The sequence below is a fragment of the Peromyscus maniculatus genome, chromosome 1, assembly GCF_049852395.1.
Source record: "Peromyscus maniculatus bairdii isolate BWxNUB_F1_BW_parent chromosome 1, HU_Pman_BW_mat_3.1, whole genome shotgun sequence".
In the NCBI taxonomy this organism is placed as follows: Eukaryota; Metazoa; Chordata; class Mammalia; order Rodentia; family Cricetidae; genus Peromyscus; species Peromyscus maniculatus.
The window spans coordinates 116,080,255-116,095,564 of NC_134852.1; the positions used below are offsets into that span (position 1 = coordinate 116,080,255).

Genomic DNA, 15,310 nt, shown 5'->3' on the forward strand with positions numbered 1-15,310 from the left:
TGTCTAACAGGAGACTCCTTGCAATCCTGAGAAAAGTTTTATAACCTTCAAGGTCATAGCACATTCCTAGAATAGATGATAAGGAGCAGAGCCATTACCATGGTAATTCAAGGTTCCAACGTCTCAGGACTAGAGGGAGGGGGCGTAGTGCCCAGTGCAACAAACTCTGAGACAAAGCTTTTTATCAGCAGTCTTGGCAAGTGAAGAATTGGCAGGCTTTTCTTAGGGTGTTTTGTGTTATCAGCCTTGGTGGACACCTGTGACTCTTGACCTTGTGCATCACTATAAAGTTTTAAACTTGTGATCTCTATATAAAGGCCTTTAGTCTATTTTGAACTTGCTCTGAGGTAAAAATGAGCTAAATGTATGTAATTTATGTTAGACTGAGGAAGGATTATTATTTTCTGTGTTAGTCTAAGCAAAAGGAACAAAGCAGGCTTTAAGTGTCTACAGTCTCATGGGACAATGGGTCTTGCTATGAAGCATAACCTAGTATATTTTCTATATATCAAAATTATACGGCTAAATGAAAAGTCATCTTCCTGACCACCCACAGATATATGTGCCCTTAAGACTGAGATGTAATCATGAGATTACATATATATATAAAGGCCTTTAGTCTATTTTGTGTATATATATTATATAGTATAGTATATACACATATATATATTATATAATATAGTATATATTACATACATACACACACACACACACACACACACATATATATATATATATATATATATATATATATATTACATGAAGATGCATGGTAATGGAGAGATATCATAGCTGTTATTGCACAAGAAGTTTACAACAAGAAACAGCCAGTTCATTCAAAAGACAATAATTCCAACACACCTTGTGTGATGGCTTAATCCTCTACCAGAACCCTTGGTTCTGATAGGTTTACCTTTTGAACATTAGTTGTCACCTGCTGTATACTCCCTTGGCCTTTTGGTACCAGCAGCTCTCAATAGTTTTTTACTCTTTACTCTTTGGGGGCACACCACCCAGCTCCCAAATAAATACACAGAGACTTACTCTTTCTTATGAATGACCGGCCTTAGCTTGGCTCATTTCTAGTTAGCTTTTCTTAATTAATTATCCCATCTACCTTTTGCCTCTGGGCTTTTACCTTTTTTCCTTTGTTTTTGGTTGTTTTTGTTTTTTGTTTTTCAAGTTTCTCTGTGTAACAGTCCTGGCTGTCCTGGAACTCACTTTAGACCAGGCTGGCCTCAAACTCACAGAGGTCTGCCTGCCTCTGCCTCCTAAGTGCTGGGATTTAAGGGGTGCACCACCATGCCTGCTGGGCTGCTTTTTACCTTTTTCTGTTTCTGTATATCTTTTCTTTCCTTCTTATTCCATGTCTGGCTGGGTGGCTGACCCCTGGCGTCTTCCTCTCCTCCTCTTCTTGATCCTCCCTCTGCTTGATCTTTCCTTCTATTTCTTCTCTCTGTCTGGCAGCCCCACCTGTCCCTCTCCTGCCTAGCTATTGGCTGTTTACCTCTTTATTAGACCAGTCAGGTGCTTTAGGCAGGCAAAGTAACACAGCTTTAAGTTAAACAAATGCAACATAAAAAAATGCAACACATCTTTGCATCATTAAACAAATATTCCACAGCATAAACAAATGTAACACATCTTTATTAATATTCTACAACACAGGAGAAATTACTAAACAGAATTCCCATTTACTTTTGCCTGTCTGGAAAACTTACTTTAAAGCCTAAACTTCCTGAACTTCTGCCTCTTGGGGATGCCTCACAAAAAGAGTTGGTTGTTTATGCCTGCAGTTTTTGTTTTTGTTTTTTTAACTATGCTCTTTGGGGGCCTGCCACCCAGCTCCTAAACAAATACATGGAGACTTATTCTTAAGAATGCTCAGCCTTAGCGTGGCTTCTTTCTAGCTAGCTTTTCTTAAATTATCCTGTCTACCTTTTGCTTCTGGGCTTTTACCTTTCTTTATTCTATATGTCTTTCTTTCTTACTCCGTGGCTAGCTGTGTTGCTGGGTAGCTGCCCCTGGTATCCCCCTCTCCTCCTTTTCTTGATCCTCCATCTTCTCTTTTCTCCTATTTATTCTCTTTGCCTGCCAGCCCCACCTATTTCTATCTCCTGCCTAGCTATTGGCCATTCAGCTTTTCATTAGACCAGTCAGGTGTTTTAGGTAGGCAAAGTAACATAGTTACATTCTAGGACTAACAGAAATAACAGCCCAGATCACCACATGCTAGTCTCCTGACTTAAGGTAAATTCTACAAGGAGACACTGCCTAGGTCAAGTGGACCTCAAGTAATAGCTTTGCACAATTTAGCTCGGACCCTCCTTTTCTTACAGCCTTACTAACTTTATAGAACTCCAATTCCTTACCTAACCACTTCTAGGAATATTTAGCCAGAACCCCAGTTCAAGCCTCCCTGTAATTATCATCATTGGCAGCATCCAGCCAGGTCCATCCCCAGACGGAGGAAAGTACCTTATCAGAGATACCTCTGTACTCTCTAAGAACAGACTTAAGTATTCATGCTACCCGTTTGAGAAGACCTGGCAGATGTGCCAATTAAGCTTAACTTCCTCCTTTCCCAAATCTTACCTCTAGTTCCAGATCTCCCTTTAACTATCACCAGAGGCATTCAGCTGTACACAGGTTGCCTAGCAACCGAGCACACTTTCCCCTACCCTGCAGAAAAATGTCAGATAGCTTGGATAGATAGGAGCCACAGGAATAAAGAAGGCAGTTTTATTTTCTCCCAGTGACCTAGCAACTTATAGATTAACATTTCTACCAATCACGTTTAAGTCTATAGTTGAGCACATAAGATCCCTCTTCTTAGATAGTTGAATTTAGCCTTTAGTTAATTCATTTCCCCATTAGTCACTTCCCTTTTGGGTTGCAAATGATAATTAACAATTACTGCCCCTCTATATGATTCTTATCACCCCTCCGCTTGACCCTGGAAGCCTGGCTTTGCACTGCCAATGGATTACTGCTTGTAAGTGTATATAAACCGGGACTCCCAGGGCATGGGAGGACAGAGAAGAAGATTTGGAAGAATAAATGACTGGAATAAGCTTGGTGTGCTGAGATTCTATTTCCTGAAAATAGCCCTCGCCGTTTGTAGTTCTCTCTCCTGAGCCCCTGGGATGTATATTAAGGCTGGTCCCTCTAACATTATAAAAGATAACAGCTTCACAGAGTTAAATAAATGCAACATAAAAGAATGCAACATATCTTTGAATCATTAAACAAATATTCCACAACATAAATAAATGTAACACATCTTCAACTAATATTCCACAACATATGCACTTATTCTTTCACTAAACCCTCTTACATGTCTCATTCTTGTCAATTATATCAAGCATCTATTTTTTCTATAAGACTCTAAATATTTTACATACATAACATCATTTAATCTCAAAACTGTCCTAAATAAGTATACACTATTTTCTTCATTTTCAAAAAAATGAAGCCAAGTGGTAAAATCAGTGTTTCAATTTAGTCAGTGCAATCCCAGAACCAATCTGACTCACTGATTAATATTGTTATACATTGATGCATTTTCCCATAAATATTTTATAATCACCTACTCATGATACCTAGCACTAAGGACTGGGGATAAACTAAGGAGCAATAAGAACAAATTGAAATCTTTGTGACTATGGAGCTTATATTTTTAGTCAGGATAAACAGATAATAAGTAAATGTATTTTTTTTTAAATATGAGTATATGAGATAACAATCAAAGTATGGAGAAAAATAATTCAGGGTAAAGAGGATAAGGACGTGGGAGAGTGATGACTTCCTACTGGGAAGTTAAAGAACTCATTAGAAGAGGATATTTGAGGAGAGACTTGAAATACAGTCTTGAGAACATGTCGGGAAAGTGTTCACTCTTCTATACTTACACTAGTGAGATGAGCCAACAAGTCCACACCTCCTAATTCTTTCCAAACAGCTCCAGCAAGCGAGCAAACGTTCAGATATATGAGCCTGTAGGGGCTATTTTCATTCAAACCACCACAACCACTGAAAAGAAAGATTAGACGTGGAAGCTTTGCCTTTACCCAGGTCTGGCCAAGCAAATGAATGACATATGTAGCTGCTAGGCTGTGTCCTTATTAAAAAGATGTGTGCTTCTCTCTCTCTCTCTCTCTCTCTCTCTCTCTCTCTCTCTCTCTCTCTCTCTCTCATCTCACTAGTTGGAATGGGCCTTAACAGATGCAGGGGTGAACTCTTTCGACCCTGAAGGCAAAGACTATTTCCATAACCTTTGGGGAAGCAGAACACTCCGGTCATAGCCCTAGGAATTCTTATACTTGAATATAATGTGAAAACAAACACTAAACTTCTAATTGGACATGGTACATAAGCATAATCCTTTCACTTAGGAGACTGAGGGCAGAGGAATCATAAGGTCAAGGCCAGCTTCCCTTTCAAGACTCTGGAGACTGAACCCAGGGCTTTGACCAGGTGGGGCAAGTGCTCGACCACTGAGCTATGCCTCCTGCCCATGGATATCTGGTAAGTATCTCAGACTTAAAACTTGAAATACCCGAAATCAGATGCCTGACTCCCCACCCCCCTCCACCCCAAGCCCTGCTGTTTTTACCATCTTCCCCATCATAGTTCTGGCATATCAAATTTCCACTGGTTAGGGCAAAATCTTGGGAGTCATACCTCTCTATCACAAAGAGGTAGGACAGGGTTTCTGGTTTTTCATAATTAAACCACTCCCAGATTTTCACCCCCAACTTGATGTGTAAATTGTTGAGAGGGATAAAAGATTTTTGTCTTATGTGGGCTTCTTTGTGGAAGGTGAGGTGGGACAGATGGATATACCGTCCAGGGAGGGGAGGAGAAAATCAGTGAGCGGACAAGCGGGTACATGGATTACATCTGCTCTAGACGCCCTAAATGCTATTAGTGCCCCAAATCAATCTTGCCATTCATTCTCCCGCCCAGTTTCTCTTTGGATAGGGTTAGAGGTGGCCTGCTGGTTTACCTGGGCTCTCGGGGCCCGCCCCAAGCCCCTCCCGCATTGCATGCTGGCCCCCCTCCTTCTGGCTCCGGCTGAAGCTTGGGCCTCCAGGATTCTGTAACGGTTCTAACTGCTGGGAGCAAGTGGTGTGGCTGAGTGGGCATCTGGATGTGCTGCGCTGATTGCTCAGGTCTCCCTGCCCCTACCACTGGCAAGCCCGGAGCCTCCCCTTTCTGCCTCTTCTTTCCTCTAGGTGTCCTCACCTGCAACCGCACTCAGCAGTTGGCTTTCCGCTCAGCTCAGCAGCTTCTCAGTCTGTGGAGAAGACTTCAGGTGACAGTTTTGCCGCCTCTGAGTGACGACCCCTTTGTGTCTCCTTTTCAAGGCAATTGCCAGCCGCCACTCTGAAGGTTCCCTGCTGTGAATGCAGTTTTCCAGAGAGTTTGCTAGTGTGTGTCGGTCTCCGTGTTAAGTGACAGGGACTGAGTCTAAGTTCAATCACTACAGCGAGAGCTCCGCAATGAAACCGCATCCTCACACCTGTACCCCTTCCCTTCCCATGCCTTCTACATCCCGCAGGCCAGGTGAGACAGGGCATTGGAGGGTGGGAGGGAGCTTTCGGCAGGGAGGGTTGCCTCCTCCTCGTACCTGTACCAGTCCTTGACAGGCAGCGTGGGGCTTAGGAAAGGCCCTCTGCTGGTCGGTCTGTGCCCTGCAGCTCTATCCATCTTGCTGTCCTAGCCTAGAACCTGAAACTATTTCCCACCCCTACCCTGCCCCAACCGGGCTGGGTCACACAGGTGAGACGCAGCAGCCAAAAGTCTGGAACTGGCATTTGGCCCCTGAGCTGTGGGCGAGATCAGTTCGACAGCAGTTGAATACCTGCCTCCGCTTTACTCTGGAAGAGAGGAATGTACCTTCATCTCCCGATAAGCTATCATTTGATACCCTTGAGTCTGGGCTCACGGAGTGTAGCTGCAACAGCCAAGAACATACCTGGGACTGTCTGAAGAAGCAGGAGCGCCTTAAGGCAGTGGTTGAATCAGAGCAGCGGACATCGCTGGAGCTGCTGCTGTCTGAGCTGCGGTCTCTGTTGTCAGCTGTGCTGCAGGATGGCAGCAGTGAAGCTTGGCGCTATCTGCATGCAGTACTGGGCCTGTTGTCTCCATATCGTGAGATGCTAACTGGTCAACTCGATTTGCTGCCCTTACTAGAGCAGCTGTACTGCTGGGCACCCAAGGTCCAATCCGAACTCCGCCTGGACCTGCTAGATGCCATAGACAAGGCCTTTCCCCCAGACAGCTCTTTACTATCTAGTTCCTCCCATGTTGACTGCCGTCCCTGGATGAAGAGGTCTCACAGAGGGCCTCCATACCCAGTATGCCCTTTTGTGAAGGCTCGGTGGGGTGAGAAACAAAAAAAGGAACTGGGCACGTGGCTACGTCCATTGACACTGCCTGAGCTGCAGCGCTGCTTGGGCATTGTTGGTGCTGAGGTGGCCCTAGAAGAGTCCCAGTGGCTGGATAGCCTTAGTCTCCTGCCCTTGGCATTGGCGACAGACATCCCTGTACAGTATGAAAGCAGCGATGCTGACCACAAACAAGAGGAGTCTGCTGGGAGAAAGTGAGTGGCCTGGTCCAGGGCTTTGAGGAGAGGAGAAAAAAGAAATTCGTTTCAGGGGCCTGCAGGGCCACTGGCTCCTTGAGTCCCCTCCTATGGTTCTTCAGTATTAGCCCAACTCTAAACTGAACTGGACTAGGCTGCACCCTTCTTCCTTATCTTTTTCTTTTTCTTTTTTCATTTTTCTTTATTAAGAAATTTTTTACTCACTCTACATACCACCCACAGATCCCACCTCCTCCCACACCCCAGCCCTCTCTCCCAAGCCACCCCACATCCCCACATCTCCCAAATCAAGGTCTCCCATGGGGAGTCAGCAGAGCCCGGCACACTGAGCCTAGGCAGATCCAAGCCCCTTCCCACTCACTGCACCAAGGCTGCAGCAAAGCGTCACACCACAGGCACTGGATTCCCACAAGCCTGTCCATGCACCAGGGACGGATCCCCCTGCCTGGGTGCCCCCCAAACAGTTCAAGCCAAACAACCATCTCCCGTATCCAGAGGGTCTAGTCCAGTCCCATGGGGGCTCCACAGCCAGTAGTCTACAGTTCATGGGCTTCCACTAGTGTGGCCAGACACATCTCTACACATCTTCCCATCATAATCTCAACATGTAGTCCGTCCGTGTCCCCCTGCCCCCCCCCCATTTGAATGGATTCCTGGAGCTCAGCCTCCTCCTTCCTTTTCACTTGCAAAACAAAGCCATTGTATGAATGCTAATCCATGGGGAAATACTGAAATCAAGAGTCAGCCAATAGGAAGCCAGAATTTAACCTTGCAGTTTCCAGTCTTCTGTGGTTCCAGAAGCTTCCTTGGGGTTCATTTTCTCTGTCATTTATAATCACTGAACCACACTTTGGGGGTTATCTTGTGGTGGTCCTGGGTGCTAGATATAGATAGGGTCCTTGGTTACTCCTAGGGAGTACTTGTCTGAGTAGTCTTCTCCCACAGGTTTATGTGAAATATTTCAGACCTAAGGCAAAGCACTGACTCTGAGTCATCTTCCTGCTCTGACAGGATGGGCTGGCCCTTTGAGTAATAATCCATTCCTTCCAGTTCCCAGTCTGGCTTCCAAAATTCTAGGACTTCAGAATGCTTAAAAGACCCTTTCTGGGAGTTCTTTGACTTTAGTCTGGGAACTTCTCTCTAGGTCTGATTTTCTTGATATTTTGTAACTTGTCTATGATACATTCACTGTCCAGGAAAAAAAAAACACAAAAAAACCTAGTTTTGCCTTTAATCAAGCATGACTTCCTCAGATTTTGCTTTTAAATTTATGGCTGGATCAATTTATGACCTTTCATGAAGTCTCAGATCCCTAATGGCAGACAAGTGGGCAGGTTCCTGGAGCTGTGAAAAAAGGTGGCCAATGTCAGCAATTTACATCTTCAATCATTCCAGCATAGCTTTTCTTCTTCAGAGTGGCACCAAGTCTAACTTTTCTCTCTTGGGAGACCTTAATAGAAATGGTCATTGGCTGATAGATCAAGAAGGAATCCTGGCAGTCAATCTCTGAGGTCTAGCTAATATAATTTATTTTACTGTTCTCTAGAACTGTCCTCCTAGGCCCTGATTCATTTAATGGCTATTATTAGATACTTGGATATATCTAGATGCTGGGGATGGAAGAAATTAATCAGACAGATTCAGTTCTTTGGAGTCTTACAGTTTGGTGAGGGATACATTAGGACAAGTAAGATATAATTAACAAATTGTAGTAAGTAATATAAAACAAAAGGCTACTGGCTATTGTCTGTGTACTCTCTTGCTGAGACGGAGTTGGGAAAGACACACAGGGAGATACAGCAGGAGTAGAGGATTTGGGTAGAGATTAGATTAGTAAAGTGGGGTTAGGAGGTGAAAATTTGTCAGTGAGGCAGCAGTTGGTAGTATGAAACACTGCCCAGATTTTGTGATGAGGAAACCAGATGATAGTGCACTTGGGATTGAATGGGAGACAAGTGGAAATACCATTTACTATTCATCAAGATTGGCTTGAAAGAGATAAAGACACTAGGACCAGAGTTTGAAGTAATTCTGGCATCTGGATGGGACTCTTGTTAAAGTAGAGGGATGCTTACAGCTCTTAAGACACAGTGTCTGAGAAGTAGGTACTCCATCAGTATTTGTAGACTAAAGGAATCAACGGGTTATGGTAAGAAGAGGAAATTTAATAGAGAATAGCAAGGGATCTAGCAAACACATGAGAAAGTAACCTTGCAGAAAATAAAGGGCACAGTGTCCTTCAAACTGGGGAGACAAAATGACAAGGCAAATGAAACAAAGGGAGTTAATTCAGAGTCAAGAAGCTCAGATTATGCAGGCAAAGTAGGAAGAATGTGATGAGACTGAGGCTAGGCAGGGTTGAGCATACGGTTAGGTACAGTAGGTTGAGGGGCTGGGAACAGTAGTTGTTTGTATCCAACATCAAAATGGAATGAGCCCAGAATTTAGACTGGACACTATGGATCTGTTCAGGAGGCAATATTTCTGGTCTTGTGATATGCAACGTCACTACTAAGGAAATATGCTTTTATTTTTTTGTCATGCTAGGGATCAATCCTGAGTCTTCATGTGCTAGGCAATTGCTATACCACTGAACCACATTTTTAGTCCTATTTGTACTTTTTATTTTGAGATAGTGTTTTACTAAGTTGCCTATACTGGCCTTGAACTCACTATAGCCAGGCAGGCCTTGAACTTGATATCCTCTTTTGATCAGATAGAACAGTTAAGATGATTTGGTCCAATATCAAAGCGTATTGCTGATAAGAATTCTAGGACAGAGGATTTACAGGGTAATGAGCTGGGAAAACAGTGTCTTCCTAGAATTGTATACAGTATTATGTAACACTGACTGCAGTAATCACAGCCAGTGTAGTAGAATCATTTATCAGAAAAAGAGTTTTTCTGATGCCCTGGCTCTAGTTGACTATAGTTGACCAACATGCATGATGGGCTGCATTTGCTCACTATGTGACATCTTTGAGTATAAACTAGACAGTGCCACCTGTGTCCCCTTGTCCACTTGATCTAGCTCCTGCTTTCCGTGGCCAGTGGTAGCAGAGCCCACTTCTAGGCACTGACCTTTTTGCTCTGCCTTTTCTCCCTGGTTTATTTTGTCATGCAGGTCTCTGCTTGCCTCCGAAGCTCCTGAGGAGAAGGCCTTCAGGAAGAAAAGTTCTAAGGCTTCCCTCCTGAGACGTCAGGTGAAATCCCTTCTGAGGACAGACTGGTACCAGAAGAAGATCCACTTCCTCTATCTCAATGTGGTTCCTGATCGGTACTTTAAGAGCCACCCACCCACTCCTGCCCGTCTTACCTGCTATTCTTTTGCTCTATGCTCATCCCCCTCTTTGGCTTCACAGTTTCCAGCCTTCTGACCCTCTCAGCCTCCTCCTCTGCCCTCTCCAGCTCCTTTTTCTCTACTTCGCTTTCACAACCTCTTGTCTGAATTGTGCCTTTCTTACTTTTGCTCTTTATTCTTTTTTTTGAAAGGAGGAAAGCATTTATTTATAGCCTCAGAAGCACATTTAATGCTGACCTTATCTAACTACAGTGCAAGAATCATGGGTTGAAAACTCAATGTTAGGGAAACATTGATCTTCCAAAAACATCCTGTTTTTCAAACTAAAATCTTCTTTCCCTGGACTTCCACCTCTTTGTCTTTTTTTTTTTTTTTTTTAACCTGTGAGACTATAAAAATAAGCCTGGTTCCACACCAGTTGCATCCATTCACTTTCTCCTATTAGATCCATTTTTTCCCTTCTGTTCTTAAATGGAACTCGGGAACTCACAAATGCTAGGTGAATGCTCTACCACTGAGCCACACCCCAGCCCTAAGTTCCTCTTTCTATTCTTCCTTCACTCACATCCTTCATAGGCTATGATAGCCACTATTAAAATACCTCACCCCCACCATACATAGATTTCAACAGCTCCAAAATGTCAGTGTATCTTAAAACTTGAAGTATCACAGTGGAAGGATTTTTCTTTTCCTTTTTTTTTTTTTTTTTTTTTTTTTTTTTTTTTTTTGGTTTTTCGAGACATGGTTTCTCTGTGTAGCTTTGCACCTTTCCTGGAGCTCACTTGGTAGCCCAGGCTGGCCTTGAACTCACAGAGATCCACCTGGCTCTGCCTCCCGAGTGCTGGGATTAAAGGCGTGAGCCATCACCGCCCGGCTCAGTGGAAGGATTTTTAATCACAGCTTTTCATAAAATAATACTGTAGCTTACACATGATGATGTCCTAAATTTTATGAGATGTTCTGTATCTAAAGATAAGAACTTGGAACAGGCTAACAGGCTAGATGCCCTTTTCTTTCTTTTCATCTATCTTTGGCTTAAATTTCTTCTTAATATTTATTCAATCATTCTAGTTTAAATATGATTCTGCTGTCTTTCCCCCTTTTCTACTTTTTTTTTCTGCCTCCCTAACTCCTTTTTCTCTCCCCTATCCTTCTATGGTCTCCCCAGGAGAGATGCACAAGTTCTTCAATTCTCACTAATCAGAGGTGGTTTTTGTTGTTGTTTAATTAAAAATAGGCCTTACAACCTGATAGTGGTGCCACCAAGCAAGGTGAACCCCGAACACTACATCTTTTCCCCCTTTGGGATCCTGCATGTACATCCTGTGGAGGGCAGCGAAACAATGACACTGGGTACTTGGCATCGCAACTCGACTGTCTGGCACGAACTCCAGCGTATTCCATTCTTTAAGAATTGCCTCTTACGAAAGGCTTTGACCTGGTAGGCAATGACAGGGTTGGGCTTGAGTGGAGATATGGATGAGAGAAATATGAGAGCTCATTGTCACTTACCTCTAACCTGTAGTTGGAAGAAGAATGTGAGGTTTTACGGGCTGCATCGAATCCAGACTTTCCTCAAGGGTCATCTGCTCTTGGTTGTTCCTCACTTTGGAGCTGGGATGCTCCATATTAGCAGGTGAAGTATTACAAACACAACTGCCGTGGATTTTTTAATTTTACATACTGGCTATGGGTGGGGCAGGCTTGTAGTCCCACCTCCCAGAGGCTGAGTCACGAGGACCAAGAGTTTGAGGTTGATGTGTGCTGCATAACAGGCCCTGCTGATTTGTTGTTGTTGTTGTTTTGGAGTTTGGTTTTGATTTTTGGTGTGTATATATGTGTATGTTACAGTGCTAGGAGCTGAATACTAGGCAAGTGCTCTACCACTGAGCTACATCTCTAACCTTCAACATTTTGTGTCAATAACCACAAAAAATTATTTGGACAAAAGGCAATACCATGTCCATTTATAAAATTTTAAGATACAAGAAAAGCACAAAGAAAAAACTCTCTAATATTATCATTCATAAATAACCATTAAGAGTATTATATTTTATTTTTCTAGTCATTTCTACTATCATGTACAAAATATGATCATATGTTACATATTGTTATATAACCAGTATTCTGGATATATCTCTCCATGTAATTACATGTTCTTCTGCACCAACTTATCGGAAGTACAACACAACTAAGTACCAAACCCGTGGCTCAAACTTGGGCATTTGAACCCAAAAATTCTTTAATCCTGTCCATTATTCTCTCCAACACACCCACATTTTTTTTGAAAGTTAGTTATTCCTGTTTTTATTGCCTCCTTGCCTTTCCTTCATGATGCTTCCTGTATAGTCTATGAGAGGAGTTGTAAACTCAAATGCTCAGGGATCATAATTGAAGATACTGAAAGAATACAATGATTAAGTGCAAGACATTAGAGATCATGGTGCTGCACCCTGAAGATTGCATCTGAAAAGGACAGTGACTGCTCAGTTTAACTAACTGATGTTTTGGAGTATAGGTCCACTATGATCAGCTGACCTTGTTTTGTAGGATTTCCTGGAAATCTACATTTCATGGTCAAATTTAAGTTTTAAAAATTAAATGTAGTATTTTAGTTATTTGTATATGTGCATGTGCGGACTGTGTGTGTGTATATGTGTGCATGTGTGTGTAGGTCACAGAACAACTTGAAGGAGTCAGTTCTTCCTTCCACCATATGGGACCCTGAGACTGAAGTTAGGTCATCAGACTTGGTAGCAAATCAGACTTGTTAGCAAATGCCTTGACTGCTGAACCATCATGCCAACTCTACCAAAATTTAAAATTTTAGCTGTTGGGTTCAAATTTTAATTAAAACACTCTAAGGGTCAGTTCTTAGCAGTGCACAGTGGAAACTTTTAGTCTGAATTTGATACAATGGTTATCAGTTTGCAACCTCTACTTTAGGCTGTTGCTGTCCTCTAGACTTCCTTAGTCATCATAATGTCTTTAAAAAAAAAAAGCTGTTTTGTTTTTCTGGTTGTTTAAAAAGACAAGGTCTCATATACCACAGGCTTGCCTCTAATTTGCTACATAGGCCAAGGCTAGCTTTGAAGTTCTGATCTTCTTGCCTCAACTGCCCAATAGCTAGGATTATAGGTGTGTGTTCTCATGCCTAGTGATGGTGTAAATCATAAGGGTTTGGAGGATTTATAGGTCTGAATCTAGATCCTAGCTAGGAGACTAGCAAGGAGTCTACTCTTTGAGCCTGAAGTCAATGGTCTGCAAACTCCTGTAAAGATTTCAGCTACACAGTGCAAATAATGAGAAGTAAATGAGATTGTGGATAAAAAGTACTATATATCCAATGCCCTTTAGCAGGTACAGAATAGATAGCATATATTCATCATCTTAATCATCTTGACTACTTATTGGGGGGTTGTTCATATTTTTCAAGTAATCTCAAGAGCTATGGATGGAGTTGTGGGGAAACAGGGAGGGTAGAGAATAGGAGCAGCTTCCTCAGTGGTTTAATCACCTTGGATCCTAAAATATGCCTGTCAACCTTGTCTTTTTAGGACCTTAATTTTCTTTATTCCCAGGATGAAGTCTCTTGTCTTTTTACATCCTAGGATTTATCTGAGCCTCTCTTGGAAGAAAGGTCACTAGGTATAAGCATCTGTGCATTCTGTGAGGCTTTTCCAAATAATTTCCCACCTGGCAACTGTCATTGGTCACTGGGAATATTACAGTCTTTGTAAACATTTGCTTAGTCTGGGTTGAACTGAGTTGGGAAGAGTTCAAAGGTGTTGAGAGAGGAATGGCTGGGATACCAGCTCTAACCAGCTTATTTCTTGATTCTAGGCTTCTTCGGGAGTTTCAGTCTGTGTCTTGGCTACCCAAGGAGCCAGATAAGTGCTATGAGCTTCAGGACCTGCAGAAGACAATAGCCAAAGAGAACCACAAGGCTCTGCGAACGTTCTGTCGCTTTCTCAATCTCTGTACATCCATTCTTCAACTGGTAAGAGGCTCTGCTTTATTGTGAGCCTTTTCTCCAATCAGAGCTGTCCAGAGTTTCAGCCTTCTCTTGGTTATTTCTGGGACCCCTGTGTGACTTGGATCCTGCTGTTGGACTAGACACATTTTTCTGCTCAGCGACAATAGTTTCTATTTTGGTATAGATAGATCAAGACCAACTGAGCAAAGGCTGGGACTCTAATGTTCCCTGAGGGCTGTTCCTAGCCTAGAGGCAGGGAGGAAAAGGAAGGTCTGTTTTGTCAGGTGTTTGTGCTAACACGAAGGAATTGGGGCATTAAGAAAATTAAGAACTAGAATCCTAACCTTTCATGCATCTGGGATTATCTTTGAACCCGTGGCAGGCCTCCATGGCTAGTCGAAGCACTCAGTGATGGAATTTACCCTAATTATGACTACTTTGTATCTGAGTCCACATCCCCATCTAGTGTTCTGGGATGTCTTTGTCAGGTTCTTTCTTGCCTCTTGTCTGTTATCTGTTACTATGCTTTTGTTTGGTGTTTAAACTAGGTGCCATTGTGGCAATACTAGGAGATGGAACCTTTGGTAGGTGATGGGACCATGAGGGCTCTGCCTCTGCCACCTCCCCCTCTTTGCTCTTTTACCTTCCCTCTTAACACAGTTCTCCTCTTACCTGGAGGATGTGGAAAGAAGCCTTTTCTCGGCCCCCACAACTGTGAGAAAATAAATTTCTGTTCTCTATAAATTACCTAGTTCCAAGTAATCTGTTAAAGCAACACAATTAGACTAAGACCACCCCCTGTGATTGCCATCTGAAGTAGAAGACAGTCTTGTGGGCTGTGGCTTTAATCAGAGGGACCCAAGGCTGTTTCCAGATAGTGTTAGAGTTAAGTATGGGATATACACTTGGAGTTTGCTGAAGAAGTGTTTGGTGCATATGAGAAAACTTCTACGTGTCTAGATTCAGAAGTGCTGTGTTCACTGGTATGTTTAAGAATAATGTTTTCCTACTCTCACAGGGTTAGATATACATTGTAAATGTAAATTCTATATCAATTGTATGACAACAAGTTTGTAACTTACCTTTTCATGTTTTAATTGTGTCTTTTGGTAAACAAATTATTTTAATTTTTAAAATTTTTTTTACATGTATGGGAGTTTTTCCTCATATGTGTATCTGTGCACAATATGTGTGCTTGGTGCCCACAGAGGCCAGAAGTGGACATAGGAGTCCCTGGAACTGGAGTTACAGTTGGTTGCGAACCATCATCTAGGTGCTGAGAATTGAATCTTGGTTCTATGGAAGAGCAGTCATCTTTTGATTGCTGAGCCTTCTCTCCAGCCCGTTATTTTAATTTTCTTAAAGTTTTCTCAGTGCTATCAAGTGTAGCAAGCTTTTTCTTTTTGGTCACCAACCAGCTCCC

The 15,310-nt window shown here is 42.7% G+C and overlaps 1 protein-coding gene across 7 annotated transcripts in view; it reads left to right on the top strand.

Moving 5' to 3' along the window:
* Positions 1-5,359: 5,359 nt before the first annotated feature.
* Dnhd1 (dynein heavy chain domain 1) overlaps positions 5,360-15,310 on the top strand; it is a 74,245-nt gene continuing 64,294 nt past the window's right edge. For 6 of the 7 annotated variants that reach the window (XR_013043960.1, XM_042281361.2, XM_042281365.2 and 3 more), the window contains exons 1-6: positions 5,360-5,568; positions 5,785-6,607; positions 9,735-9,887; positions 11,149-11,352; positions 11,437-11,547; positions 13,755-13,911. Coding sequence is in view for 5 of the 7 variants with exons in the window: in XM_042281361.2 (XP_042137295.1) it covers positions 5,505-5,568; positions 5,785-6,607; positions 9,735-9,887; positions 11,149-11,352; positions 11,437-11,547; positions 13,755-13,911 (1,512 nt within the window). In the remaining 2 variants the exon portion in view is untranslated. Of the gene's footprint in view, positions 5,569-5,784; positions 6,608-9,734; positions 9,888-11,148; positions 11,353-11,436; positions 11,548-13,754; positions 13,912-15,310 lie in introns of those variants that run through there. The other variant, XM_076549519.1, reaches the window with a different exon arrangement.